Genomic DNA, 17,751 nt, shown 5'->3' on the forward strand with positions numbered 1-17,751 from the left:
TGTTCTGTCCTTTCCGAGTACCTTCCAGATGGCATCTATCTCTTCGAAGAAACGGTAGATGAGTCTGGCAAGGTCTCGGTTCTCTCTCTCGTAATTGCGCAAGGTTTCCGTCAAATCATTCAGGCATTTCTCATTGGAAGCTTGGTTCATGAGGACATCGGCTTTGAGCTTGGTCATCTCTTCCATAAGACTACTTTGGAGAGTCTTAACGGTGTTTGTCAGATGAGCTTTCAAATTCAAAATTTGAATTTGAACTGGGCGCTTGTCTGGCAACATTGAAAGGACATCTGCCATTGTGTTCGGCTTCGGTGCTTGTTCGGACATCGAAAAAATGAAGTGGTTTGAGAATGACGGTTTTACTTCAAAAAGCTTGTTATGACGGTTAAGTCATACAACAAGTTTAAAATAATATCTTGTTCTTCTTCTGAACGTTTGTTGTCTCTTCCGATAAAAGTTTCGAACATGAGAACCAAAAAACGTTTTTTGAGATTGCGGAAGAGTTCAGGCAAACGTTCATATTCTGGATATGTTGGGAGCAGTTCAAAACATCTGAGCTGACTTTCGGACAAAATTGGGACAATGTCAGAAAATTCATCTTTGGTCGGACTGCTTGAAGGTAAGTCCCTTACATGTAAGTAGCTCTGGTAAAGTCTTCTCATTTCTGCTAACTTTTGGAGTATAGCTTCGTAGTTTAGAAGTTTTAATTTTAATTGTCTTATTCCACTCTTTACTTCTAAACGGTAAGTATCCATGAGGTCAAGAGTAGCTTTGGTAGCTTTAAGTGGAGCTATTTGTTCCTTGACTTCTGCAATTTTGGTTGCAATTGTGGTTTGAGCTCCTTCAAGTTCGCCGTCTATGTCGTTCTCAACGCCTTCAACCATGGCTTGAAACTCTTCATCGGTCCATTGAGTTTGGTGTGGGACGAATTTAACTTGCTTCATTCAAAAAATGAAAAAAATGTTTTTACTCTAAACGTTAAGGTTTACTGAACTGGTTGGATGTCGCCTTCACAGGTTATGTAGAACGGCTGACCCGAGAAGTGAAGGAGACCCTTGAGAATTTGGCTCATTCTTGGGAAAGGGTTCTCTCTGGTTGGAAGTTGTATCCAAGGACGCTTGGCAAAGAACTTGAGAAGAGCTTCTTTCTTTGCTTGCTTTATGTCGTCGTAGGCTGTCCCGTCTGGTATTTGAATTGGAATTCCAGTCGAAGTCTCGAGATTCAAGGCAGCCCTTCCCGTTATCCAACAGTTAACAAGCTTGCCTTTTACATTCTGCCTGAGGAAGTCTTTAACAAGCTCGTTAATTTCAATTAGGTAAATTGCCTCGTCGGTCGGTTCGACCTCGACCATTGCTACTGTCAGTAAAAGTACTGCTACTGTCAGAAAAAGTACTGCTACTGTCAGTAAAAGTACTGCTACTGTCAGTAAAAGTACTGCTACTGTCAGAAAAAGTACTGCTACTGTCAGTAGCAGTACTGCTAGGAGCAGTAAAAGTACTGCTAGGAGCAGTAAAAAGGAAAATTTGAGAGGGTTTTCGACGATAAAGTACTGCTACTGTCAGTAAAAGTACTGCTACTGTCAAAAAGTACTGCTACTGTCAGAAAAAGTACTGCTACTGTCAGTAAAAGTACTGCTACTGTCAGTAGCAGTACTGCTAGGAGCAGAGATTTTTATCGTTGTGGTCCGACGGTTAAGCCACAAACGAATGTCCGACGTCCCACCAACCGAGCCCATTCCCAAACCAGAGGAACCTAAAGCACCAGCCCCTGCACCTCAGTTCCAGCAAGTCCCTCCACCAAATTACTACCAATTTCCACCTCAAGGTTACTACCAATTTCCACTACAAGGCTTCCCGAACTACCCTCCTCAGCCTATGCCTTACTTCCCCAACCCTTGGATGTTCCAGCAAGCTCCACCCCAGCAATTCCAATCTCAATCCAAGAGAGACCAAGAGTTCGAAGAAGGTCTGAACCGCTTACGCAAAGATTATGCTACTGCCCCTATGGAAGACGACAGGCTTTCAGTCTCTTCCCTCAAATCGACCGATTCGACTCGTACCACAGATTCGGTTCGTGACCGTGAAGACTACCTCAAGCAGTCTGAGAGACTCTTCATCCTACAATCATTTACAACTGGAGCTCTCAAGAACATGCGCAATTACGAAGGTCAGACACCAGCTGGAGACCGCAAAACAGACGTACTCGCAAGAGCAGTCCAACTGGTCAAGACAAAGACGGAGGTAGTCGACTTCATACTTGCAGCTTGCCCATACAAGTAAAAAAATAAACAATTACGAATTAAACTTTTTACTCTTTCTTTTCTGAGTTGTTTAGAGCTGGTTTCTCTTGTAGGAACCTTTCGTACTCTTCCATGGTCATGTAATTGCGAATTTGGTACGCAATTCCAGGTTCGTTGTTTTTGAACCTTACGTATGTAACGCTTCCATCCTCCTCAGGGAAGTAAGCTGCTAACATCTGACCAAGTTTTCTCGGTGACTCGGAGCTCATAAAAAATGTCACTTTTTAAACGTTAAGTTTTTAGTCTTATTTTACCCTTTGTTTACCCTTTGTTTGTCAAGGTAGTATTGGAGTGCAATTTCTCCAAATTCTCTGTGTCGGAGTTCTTCAGCATTTTCCAAGGTGTACCTGGAGAACTCAAAGAAGTTGTCAAGAACATACTGCCATGCTGCTCTTCTGAGTTCGTCGGTATTTTGGAAGTGTTGCACCTTCGAGTCTTCGGACATGAAAAAATAACACTTTTTCTATTAAACCGTTTACAATTTGAATTTTGTTGCTGAATTCAGCAAAAATATAATTTAGGGTAGATGGGTATATCTAACCTCTTTTCTAACCTCTTTTCTAACCTCATGAATTTTCATGAATTTTATACAGAAAATGCTTGTTTTGAGGTCGAGCCACTTTTGGCTCCACCGTATTCTTTCAACCAAAACTCATGAATTCGGCAAAAATATATTTTAGGGTAGAAGGTTAGATATAACCTCTTTTCTAACCTCTTTTCTACCCTCTTGAATTTGTCATGAGTTTTCCCGAAATAAAAAATAAAGTTGGTTTTTTTAAAAAAATATTTTTTTATTTTTATTGTAAGAACATGTTAGCAACAACAGCACCAAACTCGTTAGTCATGAACCCAACTTCAATGTTAGTAGAGATGAAAAGCTTCATTCCTTCTTCATATACTTTCGAAACAAAAATCCAGAAGATAAAGCAAGAACTTTTAACAAGTACTTTGGACTGTTGTGCGAAAGATGAAACAAATGAACAGTATCTTTATGACATGCAGGACCTCATCGACCATTTACCCAAATTGCCTGAAATCCAGCAACAAAAGCTTACTATTCCAGAATTCGATGAAATAGAAGTCAAAGCAACTGACTCAGTAGAAATAAAGAAGTTCATACGAAAGGTTAACTATGAGTTTCTTGGATTTCATTGCAACCACAAAGTCATGGACAAAGATTGCGATATGGTATATAAGAACATCTCTGACATATACAAATCTGGGGAGTTTAAGACCTACGACAACTTTGTTTCGTTAGTTGCTGAATGTGTATGGCAGATAAGAGATAAAGATAGAAGAGGTAAGATATGGAATGAACAGATAAAACCCGCAACTTTTGAGTTAAAGAGAGCAATTGACGCCTTAGTCATACTAGCAGGTAAGGTTTCAGAATATAACGCAAAAATGAACCCGCAATGTTCAAAATGTAAGGCAGCAATTAGGAAATATAACTACTCCGTCAAAGAGATAGAACGTATGAGAAACGACTATGCTGACTTAAAGAGGGAGGCAGAGAAACCAGCAGAAGATAAAATGGACATGTTGACATTTCTAAACAAAAACTATCCAACAGCTGACGATTTCCTTCTTTCAGATGTCAAGAAGAAATATAAAGAAACCTTCGGCATTGTTAAAACATTCGATGTACTGACAGAAGAAATAGAAGCTACGAAATTGTTTAGAATTTCACGAATTCACAATGTTTACCATGTAAAACGCTTATAAAATAACTGGGGTAGAAATGAGGGTAGAAAACGGGGTAGATATACCCTTCTACCCTAAAATATATTTTTATTGAATTCTGAGTAAAATTCTGAGTAAAATATATTTTAGGGCTTGTGTCAAACCGTTGAGTTTTCACAAAATTTAAAAAATAACGTTTACCATGTAAAACGCTTATAAAATAACTGGGGTAGAAATGAGGGTAGAAAACGGGGTAGATATACCCTTCTACCCTAAAATATATTTTTGCTGAAAAAAATGACCAAATTTCATGAAATTTCTCTAGACCGACTTTTACAGGGGTAGCCAAAACTCATGAAAATCGTGAAAAATAACAGAGTATTTTGACAACTTCAAACAAGTAGAGTAGATGAACTCTTTATTTTTATTGACTTTTTACAATTTGAACTTTGTTCGCGTAGATATGAATTCTGAAAGAAGTATGAGGGTCTTGTATGACTTTGTACTTCTCCCATAGTTCATGTCTGTCAAACTTACCTGCCATGGACTCTTTCATAAGTTCCATGAAATCGTCTTCGGACAATCCAGGGAAAAGTATGATATCAGTAAGTATTCTCTTTACATCCTTACTTAAACTCTTTGCTGTCTGTACACAAATGACAACTGAGATGTTAAAGTGTCTGAGCTTCTTAAGAATTCGACACATGTCTTGTTCTCTATTCTTTAACAAAGGATGAGAAGCAAAGTCATCTAAAATAAGAAGACATCTGTGAGGGTAAGTCTTCCAATCGTAAGATTGCAATTTCTTCGAAATGTATTCTATCTCTTTCTGTTTGTTTCTGAAGTGTTTCTTCTCTAATATTCTCTGCATTTCCTCATTTGGGTCTTTAAACTTCGAATTGACATACTCATTTATAGCATTGTACTTCAAAACTCTTCTTTGGTACTTCTTTATCCAATCTAACAACTCAGTATCCTTTATACATACTAACTTAGACTTCTTTATAATATCTTTGAACGAATTTACGGTTTGGTCAAATTGACCAAGTACTACAAATGACAACTAACTCATAAAATGGGTTCTTCTCATCTAGTTCTTGTTGTTGTGCAGCCATTTTAAGATAAGTGAAAGTCTTACCCGACCCAGGCGGTGCAATTAGACCTGTTATACCATTCTGAGCAAATAGGAACTTGTCATGTATGGGTTTTATCTGAGCATTTTCTAACTTCCTCTTGTTCTTGTTTAAAACATTCTCAAATTTCTTGTCAATGTCAGCAAACTTTTTTTCTAACATATTTTTAGAAAAATTAAAATTTTTATCTTTTTGAAAATGTCTAGCGATTTCGCTATCTATATTCGAGACAAGCTTTTCGACAGCAAAACATCTGTCGACCATAAAATCTTACATAGTGTAAACAAGAAAGGGGAATTTGTTCTAAAGTTCTGTTTCTGGGAATATGACAAGAACCATAAAACATTAAGCAGAGAAGTCTTAAAATTTGTCAATGACAGACTTGTTGACAGAGATGACACCGATTGGAAAGATGAAGTCCAACAAAATTTCTTAGAATGCAAAGAAGACACATGCGCTGTTCTTGAAGATGAAATAGGAAACAGAATAGAAGAGCTATTAAAGGACAAAGAACTTTTACATAAATATGGTTCTGAGAAATTTGACATAACTCCACCAGAAAAGAAGAAGAAGAGAGAGAAGAAAGAAAAGAAAGTAGAAGAAGAGAAAAAAGAACCTGAACCAGAGCCAGAGAAGAAGAAATTTGACATGTAAAAATAAAATTTTATTTTTAGAACATTTCTGGGTCAATGTCAATGTTCTCTTCCTCTTTAGGAGCAAACACTGGCTTAGACTCTAAAATCTTTTTACCCAATTTACCTTGAACTTCAACTATCTTAGACTCATAATATTCATAGTCGTCTGTCTTCTTTGGTTCATAAGGTATAACAAGTTTGTATGCTTTACCTTCTTCGAGTTTTGAGAACTTTCTGTCAAAATTTTCTTTGACTGTTAACAAACCTTCTATGTCTAAGTCTTCAAATTTCGCACCATTTTTAGTCACAATAGCAAACTTAACTGGTTCGATGTTCCAAACTTTGTCAAATGAAGACTTTTCAAAATGGTAGAAGTAAACATTCAAATATATGAATGGGTCTAGTTCTTCTTTAAGTCCTGACATATACTTGTTTACTGAGATGAATTTCGTCATCTTTTCTATCGGATAAAAAAATTTTTTTTTTTAAAAAACGTTTTAAAATGGTATGCCATATAGCTTCTTGAATTTGTTAAGATATAGTCTAACGTATTTTCCATCTGTATCTCTAGCGTTTACATAAGCATAGCCCGCCTTAGTAAAACATACTTGTAATTTTCTATAGTTTACGCCGGTATAAAAGTAGAAGAGTCTTGTTCTTCGCTATAGTAGTAAAACTCCAACGTATGCTTACCATAGTCTGTAATTTCAATTGCTTCGTCTTCTAGTTTGTCGACAAATTCGAATACAATATCTCCAATTTTGCCTATGTTCTTATTGTTTTTCAGAACAAGTGACCCAGCGTAAGTTTTCAAGTCTATTGTCATTTCTTATATGGTTTATATGGTCTACAAAAGGTAGATTGTTAGAGTTCGGTATAAAATGAGTTGCAATGACAATATGTTTAAAATAGTTTTTTCCACCCATCTTCATAAGAGCATATCCGTCATTTCGCTCCCATTCGCTTAAAACTCTTTTTGTCTTTTTGTTTCTGACTTCAAATGACTCACAACAGTGAATTTCATATTTCTCATCTAACAAACAAGTTTCCCAACGGTCTTTTCCAACAAAATCAGCGTACATTTCAAATAAAATAAAAAAATATTTTTTTTAAAATTTACTCAGAAAAATTTTTCTTTGTATATACGCCGTTCTGAACATCTAAAAGATTTTTGACATTTGCCAAGAATGTTCGTTTAGAAGCTGCCATATAACCATATTCTTGACAATACTGTTTATATTCATCGTACAATGACCTTTCATCTAAACACTCAAAGTTAGTCTCATCTATAAACAGTTCATATACACTCTTGTTTGCTTCTAACAATGTTTGTCTCTCTTCGGTATATGGAATTTGTCTTGGATTGAACTTAGAAATATCTAATGTCATGAAATATGAGAACAAGTGGTTGTAAAAGTTAGGTGTCAAAGTTTCTGCTAAGTCGTCAAAATATTCTGTATCTTGCATATGAGAATCTGACGTTCTGACAACTACATATCTTCTGTCAGAACTTTCTAACTTCATCGGAACAGCATTGTTTGAAACCATAATGAAATTTGCAACATTTTCACAAACTCTTTGGTCTTTATATTTTCTTTCAACAACTCCAACTTTGTCTGTTATAAGACTCTTCAAAGCATCCGAGTTCAAAACTTTTGTTGTATCTATACTTTGAAGTTCATTGCAAACTATAAGTTTCATATTCTCTATTGAAGAGTTAAATTTACCGCAGATGTTTTCTAAGTTTGTCATATTAGGGTTCGAATAGCCCTCTAACAGTTTGCACAAAATATCTGTAAAGAAAGTGTTCTTACCAGTTCCTTGTTTTCCAATTATAATGAGAGCAGTTTCATTTTAGCACTTGGATGTTGTAAGATGTTTGCAAACCAACATAAGATATACTCATAGACTCTTTCGTTTCCATTGCATATAATTTCTTTGACATGGTCTAACCAAGCTTCTATAACATTTTCTTTCCATTCTACTTGTTCATATTTATATCCAGTGAAGATAGAATAGAATTTTGGAGATGGTGTATAGAACTTTATACCACGAACTGAAAAATCTTCTAACTTTGACAATAAGATATCCCAAGCATCTAACATCTTCATACCAACTTGTACGACTTTTATTTTCTTAAGTTTCTGTCTACATTCTTGTTCTGAAACTATGTTGCTCTTGGTTTGTTAAAGACAACATCCCATTCTTTCATGACATACATTCTGGGGCAGAGTCAACATAAATGACTAAACGTTTCAAATTCTCGACTGCTTTGTTATAGTCTCGAAATGGACACATATTTCTGAACGCTTGGAAGTCATAAAAATCTGAAACGTCTATTCTGTACATTTTTATAAAAATAAAAAAAAATATTTTTTTTATTCTTGACTTTGTTGTTGCATTTGTTCCATTTGTTGCATTTGTTGTTCTTGAGCTATTTGTTGTTGAAGTTGTTCTTGTAGTACAATACTTTCACCAGTTGCATCTTCCAATTCGAAACTTTCTGCCGTCATTGACAAATACATAGAGAACATAAAGTTTTACAGGAACAAAGTTTGCGTCAACTAAGGTTAAGTTTATGTTTGCTAAAGTGTTGAGTTTACTAAAGCTTGAAAACTCTGCATTCGAATGAACAATAGGCAAACCAGCAGAGAAAGTGTTGTTTATACGCATGAGTAATCTTTTTGGTCATAGTAGTTTCTGTCGACATTCGAATAGCACTTTGAACCTAAGTTTGAAACAATATATAATAGGTGTACTTAAAGTCAATGGAACAGACAAACCTTGTATGACACCTTTTCCTGTTATAGGAAACTGTTGGTAGTAAAAACCAGATATAAGTTTTGTATTATAGCTCATATCGTTTATAGTAAACTCAGTCGGACATCCAAACATAATGAAACCTGCTCTAGTTGCAGCACATGTTACACTCGTACGTAAAGTAATTAAATAAAAGTCAACAAAAACTGTTGGTGGTATATCTGAGTAAGTATCTTCAAAGGAGTATTTTTTACCATTCACAACAATAAAGTCTTTCTGGTGTCAAAAGAGCAAAACAGGCTTTTAGTCGTCATTGTGTTTAAGGTTAGTTTACAATATCGTCCTTGAGGACTTTGTAAGTTTGTTGTTATAGAATTATATGACTCAGGGTTTTTAGTCGTAATAGTATAAAACCATTATGTCTTCTGCCATTTTACTTAGCAAATAAATTTTAATGAAATGTTGTGGTCGTCAAATATTTTTATGACGTCTGGGAAACTATATTTTAAGTTCAACGTTTCACCTCCTTTCATAACGTATATCTTGTCAATGACATTATATGAAACACCACAGCAACTAATGTCGGGTTCTATTTCTTTGATGTTTATATCGTCTGCCTCTGTCAAAAGTTTCAATAGTTCTTTCAAAACTTCATGAGGTGCAATGACATATGAGTTCACTTTTACAGGGTTGTGTTCGACCAAGTTTAACATTATACCAAAGCCTGACAAATCTTTCTCCTGAGTTTTAAGTTTGTCTTTAAGTTGTTGGTAGTCGTTTCGAATATCTGCAACAGAACTTAAGTCTCTGCTAACTTCAGGGTATGTTGGTTGTTCTTTTACAGGAACTATTGTTATACCATCTTCGTCTTCGTATGGTTTCCCCACTTCAACATCTCTTTCTTTGACATTGACAACAACACTTTGACTGTTTGTTTGAGTTGGTGAATTTAACTTCACATCTGCCATCGCCATTAAACCTTTTGAAACATTACGCTTCTATTTTTCGGAAATGACATTTTACTTAGAATAAAAAATGGACGTATTCGAGTATCTCTTCGAATTGAAGCAAAACAAAGTTTACACACAAAACAATACAAGTTCATTGACAGAATAGTTCTTTATACAAACAATGGTAAATGTTATAGAATAGCAGTCTTTGCTGAACCAAAATATTTCATAAAGCAAAGAAAGTTGGTATAACTGAAATGGTGAAAGTTCTTGAAGCAGACAAAAATATAACAACAAAACTTACAGATATTTCTAAAGGTAAGTTTATAATACAATTTTATGTCAAAACTGGCGTACTGTCAATATTTGACGGAGAGAAGTCAGTTCAAGAACAACTTACTGACCTGCTGCCAAAATCTGCTCGATGGAAGCTGTCGTTATGCCAATCTGAGGAGCCCCAGCAGGTTTCATCGAACGAATTTTCAAAAGAGCATCTTCCGTGAAAAGTGCTATTGGTTTTTGTAAACTTCTTTGCTTTCAATTCATCTGGACCGTCTCTGTCACCAGTATATTGTATTTGAACTGTACCAACAGTTGAAATACCACCCATAAAGTCTTCTGAGTCAGCAAATGGAATGCCAAGCCAAAAGTTTGAACGGTCTCCATTTGTATATTGAAGTTTTTTGACCTCCTGTATGGGTCCATACTTTCACATATGGCATAATAGAACTTTGCATTTCAGGGTTAATGGTTGTTGTGAAGTTGTTGTTAAAGTTCATAGCATCTAATGTCAAGTTGTATGACCTCATATCCTCAACTGTAGAATATTCTTCTCTTGGATAGTATTTGCCATCTATGTTTATATGATATTTAATACCAGGGTTGTAGAAACAAGAATAGTCATTTATAGTTCGTCTGAACAGTACAAACATAGTATCTGCATGTTTCATTGCAGTTGTTAAGGCAATATCTGTTCTTGCACCTGGGTCAGCACTTTGGTTTCCAACTTCACCTGCAAAAGTCTTTGACAGATATTTGGTGTATAGGGAACATAAGTGGAACTGCAATATATTTGGCAGCTAAAGCATTTGAAATATCTGGGTCCAACATATAGACTGCAAGTCTGCTTTCTATTCTCTTGCATTCAAACTTTTCGCATGTAAACTTAACTGGGTCCCAAGCAGTTCCAGCAGCATTGAAATAATAGTTTACTTCATTGTTGAAGTTTGAGAAACCAAAGTCTAAGTCAACTTTGTCTTTGCAAAAGTCACAGAACTTGGCTCCACCAGTTCCAGCTACAGTAATGCTGAATGGGTCTTGTGTTGGTGCAATGACTAAGTTATTTTTGCTTGGAGTAAGTTCAATAGAAATTTTTCCTGCCCAGTTTGGTAAGTATCTTAAAAACCTGAAGATGAGGAAAGATGACAAAGGAACTCTAAGTTTCAGTTTTACTTTAGTGGCAGCAGTTCCATCTGAACCAGAAAGGTTAACATAAACTCCTGGAACGTTAGGGTCAAGTCTTCTTATTTTCTCAATATTTGCATACTGGTCTGTTTGTTCTCTAGCTTGTGGTTGTACTGAGTTTCTCAAAGCGAACCATTCATAGTTTGCCCATGTTACTGTTTGAACTAAGTCAGAGTTAGAATATATCTTATATCCCATGAAACTTTCTGGAGCATATTGGTATCCGACATAGAAAATTCCATTGCAACCTTTCTTGTCAGACAACTTGGCAGAAGGTTTTATTTCAATGTCTTGTTCCACGTATAAGAAATGAGTTGTCAATAGAAATATATGAAACCTGTCGCAAGCAATATCTACTGTTGTTGAAGAACCTTCTCCAAACTCACCTACGTTTCCATAAGAAACAGCAGTTGTATATTCGTAAGTTCCAGGAACTATTTCTGACCTTCTAATGGCATTGTCGCATTCGTTATACCATTCGGAAACATTTCCATTCATAGCATCCAAAACTGTTGGCGTTATATTCTGAGCGGCGTACATTTCATATGAGTAAAAATATAGAATAGTTGGATTTATATGTCATAATAGAACCCACGTGGACCAAGCTTTACTTTCTTCCTGACTGAGTTTTTAACTCTTCTTTTTCCTTCATTGCCCTCTGCTTCAAGTTGTTGCATCTTTGCATTATGTTCATCTAGTATGTTGCAAATTTCCCATGTCCTTTTTTGCCTTTTGGCTCTGGTCGCCCATCTCAGGTAACCTATATCCTAGAAAGAGTTTGTCATAGTCTGTATTTGAGTCTTTGCGTATTGTTTGCATGACTCTTTCCTGAGTTTCTGGTTCAAGCTCTTCAAACAGAGCTTGTCCATATGGAATAAGCTCGTTTCCAAATATATGTTTTTGTAGCCATTCTGGTTTTCTTTCCATGTTACCAACTATATCTTTTGTGAATGGGAAAGCTTTTACCCAATCTTTCAGTCTTGCGTCGTTTATTTCTGTAGTTGGTTTTATTTTGTCAAGGAACATGTTTTTCAATACTAACATTTCATTTGGTACTGTCCATTTGAGTTTACTTAAATATTCATCCCTTCTCGGTTCATTGTCTGCAAAGTAAGTTTTTATGACATTTTGTAAACTTTCGTTTGCAAGGTCATGTACAATAGGTTCTCTTCCTTCTCTATCCCTAACTTTCTTTCTAAACTCTTCACCAAATATACCATCTTTATGGTTCTGTGTAGTTCTTTGAGATAAATGTTCTAGAACGTCAGGTGTTATATTTCCATCAGCCATGTTCATTTCATACTGGTCCAAAATATCTGCATGTTTCATATCTTTCAATGGCATTAAAGCCGCGCTGAAAATACCAGCTATATCTGGTTCACCATTGACTTCCATTGCGTCTACAACTTCTTGGAATTGTGGTTGTAAGTTTATGAACCACCTATCCGGATTAGCTTTATGACCCCATCTCATTGTAGTTCCATCGTCTGCAGAAACAAAAGTAGGTTTGTTTCCATCTTGGTTAGGTTCTGAATGAACTTTAAACAATGTTTTCATTTCTATATGTTTTCTTGAAATTTAACCTTTTATTTTCACCGAGTTCATCCGAAGATTGAACGTTAAATGCTCGTAAGTAAAAAGGGTTGTTGTATTTGTGTACATTTTCTTTCAGTACTTCCATTCTATGCTGAATATTTTCATCTGATGTTGGAGTCTTTTGTATGTCGGCAAACATTTTTCGATATTCTTCTACTATGTCAGCCGAATTTTTTTAGACTCTTGGAAATATTCCATATTCTCCGCATACTCTTGTTGAGGGTCAAGATTTTTCGGCTGTTCCAAATCTTCATCTAGTTCTGTGAAGTTAGTTTCCAAAGGAAGGACTTGTTCGTTTCCTTCAGGCTCTTCTAGCTGTTGTTGCTGAACTATTTCTTCCATGTCTGGTTGTATCTGAACTTCTTCCTGTGGAGTTTCTTGTACCTCATCTGCTGGCATTTCATATATTCCGAGACCGTTTTAACAATTTCCCTATCTACGTCATCCGCATTCATAAGCTTTGTTCTTTTCGTTCCGTCTCTATTTTTTACGCGTTTCATGACGAAAGTTGAATTGTCATTTAGCTCTGACATCAAATATCTCGGAGTAAATTCATCCATGTCATTTGGATGATATGCTATTAAATCATATCCCTTAGCGAGCTTGTATTTTCCAGGTTTGAGATTATATCCGTTTTGGTGCTGAGCCATAAAGCTAAATAGGTTCGGGTCAGTATTTCCTTCCTTGAACTTTCCAATAGCTTCTTTATATCTGTCACTAAAGTCAACAGTATCTGGGAAACCACACTCTTCTTTAAGCATTTTTAAGAATTCTTGGTTTCCTTGTTCTCTACTTCTTTTATGTCCTTGCTCTGTTTGTGGTTGTTGTTGTGCTGGGTTTTGAACTGTTGGTTGCTGTGCTGGTTGTTGTGCTGGTTGTGGAGGTGGTTGTTGTGCTGGTTGTTGTGTTGGTTGTTGTGCTGGTTGTTGTGTTGGTTTTGGTGCATGCCTGTGTCTGTGTCCATGTGACGATGTAAATGTTCTAGGTAGTCCTGGTGCAGGTGCTTCTCTTGGAGGGTTTGGTGGTATATAAGTTCCACCAGCTGGCACATATGTTCCATCTGCAGCGTAATGTCCTATCTGACTTTTCGTTCTTAAGAAAGCATTTACTAGGTCTGTTTTGGTCTGTTGTAACTCTTTTTCTTGACTTTTCACAACAGTTGCTCTAACGGCGTCATAGGCACTTTGAACTGCCTGTCTCGTTGCTGCATCTGTTATTTTCGTCATATTTTGTGCTACTTCTTTTAACTCTTTGTCGAAACCTTCAGACTTCAGTTTCTTTCCAGATGAGAAGTCGTTCACTTTTTCACCTTACTATGAAGAGCTTCGAAAGCGTTCTTAAAGTCAGCATTTGTTAAAGCTTCATTTGAACTATCTTCATCCGCTTGTATTTTTGTCCTTATTGACCCTATAAGCTGGGCTGCTTTAGCGTTGGCTTGGGCATCTAACCAGTCATTGTTTAGCTTTTTATATATTCTGCGCTTTTCATTGCCTTTTGCATGGCTGCGTCGTTATTTTTACTTTCTTGTGCTAAGTTTTCATACTGTACGGTTTGGTTTTGCAACTGTAAAAGTTTTTTCTGCCTTTACATTTGCTTCAACTTCTTTTTATACTCATCGCTATCCATATATGTCTTCAGGGCTTTTTGTTTTATCTCTTCATCTTTCAGTACTTTATATTGAGTAGTATGGTTTTTTCAAATTTATAACATCTTGTTCCATTTTTGCTACTTCTGCTGCTTTTTCTGACACTTTTTTTCGCATATTCCTCTGTACTTAGTTCTTTCAGTTGTTCTTCTTTCTTCTTTTTCTCTACGTTTAACTCATTTAGTTTCTTTGTGTGTCTGTCATATTCTAGTTTCTTTTCGTTTTCACTTATTTGCTTTCTGTATGTCTATGTTTGACTTTTTGACATCTGATATTTGATTTTTGAGTGAACTCAAATTCATTTGACTTTGAGGGTTAATAGGCTGTTCCGTCTGCAGCTCCACCATAGCCTGCCATTTTCGCTAAAAGTGCCGCTCTTAAACCTCCACTCTGTGCAACCAATAACTCGGTTTAAAAGCATAGGGTTGCTTGACATTTGTTGCAACATAGTGGGGGTCATTCAGCATTTGTTGTTGCAACTGTTGTTGTGGTGTCAGTTTTACTATTGGATGTTTCAATGCTCTTTTCCTCTTACGTATATACTTACGTAGCTTACGTGGCATTTTAAGTGGAGTTAAAAAGCGGTTTTTGACAGATGTTTTATTTTGACTTCTTCGTAAAGGGACTTTGTTGAGATTTCTCGTAATGAGTGTAAATGACCAAAAATATATTTTAGCGGTAGAAGGGTATATCTACCCCGTTTTTCCTACCCTCTTTTCTACCCTCTTTGAGATTTTCATGAATTTCTTCGTGAAAAGACTTTGTCAAGACTGTCTCGAAAGACTTTGTTAAGACTTCCTTCGTAAAGATTTGTTAAGACTTCTTTAGACTGTTAAGACGATCTTCTAGCTTGTTTGAGACTTTCTTCGTAAAGGCTTGTTGAGACTTCTCGAAAGACTTTGTTCAAGATTCCTTCGAAACTTTGTAAGAAGCTTATTAGACTTGTGAGATTTCTTGTAAATGACCCTAGTAGTAATATTTTTGGTGTAAATTTCATGAAGAATCAAAGAGGGTAGAAAAGAGGGTAGAAAACGGGGTAGATTATACCCCTTCTACCCTAAAATATATTTTTGGTGTAAATTTTCATGAAAATCAAGAGGGTAGAAAGAGGGTAGAAAAGGAGGTATTAGATTATACCCTCTACCGCTAAAATATATTTTTGGTCATTTCACTCTCATGAACTTTCTTGTTAATGTTTTTTGTTAAGACTTCCTCGTGTAAATGTTTTGTTTAATGAACTTCTCTCGTAAAAGACTTTGTTAAGACTTCTTCGTAAAAGACTTTGTTGAAAGGACACTTCTTCGTAAATGTTTGTTAGTTGTGAAAGTTTTAACTTCTTCGTAAATGTTTTGTAAAGACTTCTTCGTAAATGTTTTGTTAAGACTTCTTCGTAAATGTTTTGTTAAGTACTTCTTCGTTAAATGCTTTTGTTCAAAGACTTCTTCGTAAATGCTTTCTTTTCGTAATGACTTTTTCATTTATTACTAAACATCTTCAGGGCTAGAAGCACGGAGTGCCTTGGATAGCCCCACTTCACTCCTTTTTTTTTTTTTTTTTTTTTTTTTTTGATTTCAATTAGCTTTTTAAGAAATTAATAGATGTCATTGAAAATTATAAATAAAAAAAAAAAAAAAAAAAAATAGTAGTTGGTGGCTATCCAGGCCTTTCGTGCCTTCTTGCCCTTGAAGAATGTTTTAGTATAAATGTAAGTTTTATATTATCGGGTCTTCCAGGAGCTTTTTCGATCTTTAATTATTATATGTTTTCAATGTTTTGTCCCAGTACTTCTCTGAAATAGAAACAAACAAATAAGTTTATGTGGGTAAGAAGGTTGATATTTAACTCTTTTCTAACACTTTTTCTACCCTCTTGAATATTCAAGCGACTTGCTTCGTACAGTTTTGTCACTTTTCTGTCCACTTTTTCAGTGGAATAAAACTATTTTTTATTAATATAAATGAATTTTACATAAAAACCTAGCTCGTTAGCCCTTCTTTGGAAATAAGATAGATGTAAGATTATTCTATTGAGGGTAGAACTTAGAGAACTACCGAATGGCTAACATTTGTAGACTTGTTCGGCTGGTAGTTTTAATCTATATATCTCATTTGTTGCTCAAAAATTTCCTGACTCAAACGATTATATATGCAATGACTTTCGACCAACTATATGGATCCGTCTCAAACATATTCCATGACAACAACAATATATTGAAAGCGTTAAAGAAAAGATACCTATAGGTAAGGATGGAACGTATACCATTATAGATAAGAAAAATATTGTGAGAGAAGTTTTGAAAAAAGCAGATATATAGAGCTGGATATGTATATCTGCCTAGCTATTTATATCGGTGGTGCTATTTAAAGAAGTTTTTTTCATGATCATTGAAACACTTTCTGTCAAAGTTTTATAATCTTTAAACTATACAATGTTTTCAAAGAGGACAATAGAATATTTTGAGGGAAGGAGTTTGTGAGATGTCATCTGGACAGAGGTTGTATGAAAAATATAAGACGCGAAGGAATGTTTTCTTTATAGTGTGAGCCCACCGTTCTATAACACATGGATTTTCAATCCCAAGTAACTGGACTTTGAGAGACTCTTTAGAAACTTTAGAGCGTTTTTTACATAATCACATCCATTGTTTTACTTTTACATCCTGATTTTAAAAGTGTTTGGTAAAGTGTCATGAGATGTGTTAGAGGCATAAACATGACTATGAGTTTTAGATACGATAAGATGAATATGAGAGAGGCCTATAAAACTGAGAAAGTGGTATAACAAAGAAATTTTACTAGTAAGTAAAGGTGGTTTGAAATAGGACTACTTGTTTTTAGATTTTTTTTTTCCATTGTGTCTTTACTATTTATTTGTATCGTGTGCATTTTAAAGATATAGACGAACTAGAAAGTATTTTGACTCCTGCAAAAGTTCTAATATGTTTCCGTAGAAAGATATTTTTTTATCTTTCGTAAGATATTTATAATATAGACGCACAGAACTTAGCCGAATGCACAGTTATTTTTTTAACCTTGGACAACCCAACCCAGAAGAAATATTCCAAATGAAGGTTTATATACTAATAACCTGCAATGTGTAATATCTATGGTCAGTGCCACAGATGTATACAATGCAACTGCCCATGTCAAATGACGCCTTGTTTTTCTCTCGTTATATTGATGGGGGCTATTTTATTTTCCCACAATGGTATGCAAATATGTGGAAGTTTTATATCATAACCTCTGAATTGGGATATAAACTACTTTATGTCATTGTATCTATTGCGAAACACTAGGAGTGTGACTCCCAGAATAGTTGTTTTTCTATCCAGAGAGAAACAGAATGTATGAGCTTCCAGTTTTAAAGAATGTTCTATTGGACTCAACAGGTATACGTAATGAGACCTATGGCGGTACATTAGATTTTTAGCATATAGTAAAATGGGTTGTTCTTTGGAAGAAATATGAATCTTCTTTTTTCGAAATGTTGGACAGGTATATTTGGGATTTGAATAATAAATCTGTCGGAAAGGAATGTTGGGAACTGGAGTCAAAAATAATTGGTAAAAGAGTAGTTCAGTTTTGTTGGT

At 35.5% G+C, this 17,751-nt stretch overlaps 9 protein-coding genes and 4 pseudogenes across 13 annotated transcripts, besides 2 other annotated features; 2 read left to right on the forward strand and 11 right to left on the reverse strand.

Moving 5' to 3' along the window:
• Window positions 1-3,112: part of a mobile genetic element that runs on past the window's edge.
• TVAGG3_0607610 (uncharacterized protein) lies at window positions 36-324 on the reverse strand (the record flags this gene model as incomplete). Its single annotated transcript, XM_051239913.1, has 1 exon — window positions 36-324. A coding segment is annotated over one exon (289 nt), but the record flags the coding sequence as incomplete, so codon positions are not given.
• On the reverse strand, window positions 788-941 carry TVAGG3_0607620 (uncharacterized protein; the record flags this gene model as incomplete). The annotated part of the gene is made up of 1 exon (XM_051239914.1): window positions 788-941. A coding segment is annotated over one exon (154 nt), but the record flags the coding sequence as incomplete, so codon positions are not given.
• TVAGG3_0607630 (uncharacterized protein) lies at window positions 983-1,348 on the reverse strand (the record flags this gene model as incomplete). The annotated part of the gene is made up of 1 exon (XM_051239915.1): window positions 983-1,348. The coding sequence occupies one exon, from the start codon at window positions 1,346-1,348 to the stop codon at window positions 983-985; it is 366 nt and encodes a 121-aa protein (XP_051097739.1).
• TVAGG3_0607640 (uncharacterized protein) lies at window positions 1,704-2,276 on the forward strand (the record flags this gene model as incomplete). Its single annotated transcript, XM_051239916.1, has 1 exon — window positions 1,704-2,276. One exon carries the CDS (start codon window positions 1,704-1,706, stop codon window positions 2,274-2,276), a length of 573 nt encoding a protein of 190 aa, XP_051097740.1.
• Window positions 2,305-2,505, reverse strand: TVAGG3_0607650 (uncharacterized protein; the record flags this gene model as incomplete). The annotated part of the gene is made up of 1 exon (XM_051239917.1): window positions 2,305-2,505. One exon carries the CDS (start codon window positions 2,503-2,505, stop codon window positions 2,305-2,307), a length of 201 nt encoding a protein of 66 aa, XP_051097741.1.
• Window positions 3,113-15,729: a mobile genetic element.
• TVAGG3_0607670 (protein of unknown function, DUF4106 family) lies at window positions 4,404-4,850 on the reverse strand (the record flags this gene model as incomplete). The annotated part of the gene is made up of 1 exon (XM_051239918.1): window positions 4,404-4,850. One exon carries the CDS (start codon window positions 4,848-4,850, stop codon window positions 4,404-4,406), a length of 447 nt encoding a protein of 148 aa, XP_051097742.1.
• On the forward strand, window positions 5,311-5,766 carry TVAGG3_0607680 (uncharacterized protein; the record flags this gene model as incomplete). The annotated part of the gene is made up of 1 exon (XM_051239919.1): window positions 5,311-5,766. One exon carries the CDS (start codon window positions 5,311-5,313, stop codon window positions 5,764-5,766), a length of 456 nt encoding a protein of 151 aa, XP_051097743.1.
• Window positions 5,783-6,202, reverse strand: TVAGG3_0607690 (protein of unknown function, DUF4108 family; the record flags this gene model as incomplete). Its single annotated transcript, XM_051239920.1, has 1 exon — window positions 5,783-6,202. One exon carries the CDS (start codon window positions 6,200-6,202, stop codon window positions 5,783-5,785), a length of 420 nt encoding a protein of 139 aa, XP_051097744.1.
• On the reverse strand, window positions 6,245-6,829 carry TVAGG3_0607700 (annotated as a pseudogene). The gene has a single exon. A coding segment is annotated over exon 1 (585 nt).
• On the reverse strand, window positions 6,864-7,499 carry TVAGG3_0607710 (uncharacterized protein; the record flags this gene model as incomplete). Its single annotated transcript, XM_051239921.1, has 1 exon — window positions 6,864-7,499. One exon carries the CDS (start codon window positions 7,497-7,499, stop codon window positions 6,864-6,866), a length of 636 nt encoding a protein of 211 aa, XP_051097745.1.
• TVAGG3_0607720 lies at window positions 7,580-9,481 on the reverse strand (annotated as a pseudogene). The gene has a single exon. A coding segment is annotated over exon 1 (1,902 nt).
• Window positions 9,843-11,119, reverse strand: TVAGG3_0607730 (annotated as a pseudogene). The gene has a single exon. A coding segment is annotated over exon 1 (1,277 nt).
• TVAGG3_0607740 lies at window positions 12,219-14,143 on the reverse strand (annotated as a pseudogene). The gene has a single exon. A coding segment is annotated over exon 1 (1,925 nt).
• Window positions 15,730-17,751: the final 2,022 nt, after the last annotated feature.

This window comes from Trichomonas vaginalis, chromosome II (genome assembly GCF_026262505.1).
Source record: "Trichomonas vaginalis G3 chromosome II, whole genome shotgun sequence".
Lineage (NCBI taxonomy): Eukaryota > Parabasalia > Trichomonadida > Trichomonadidae > Trichomonas > Trichomonas vaginalis.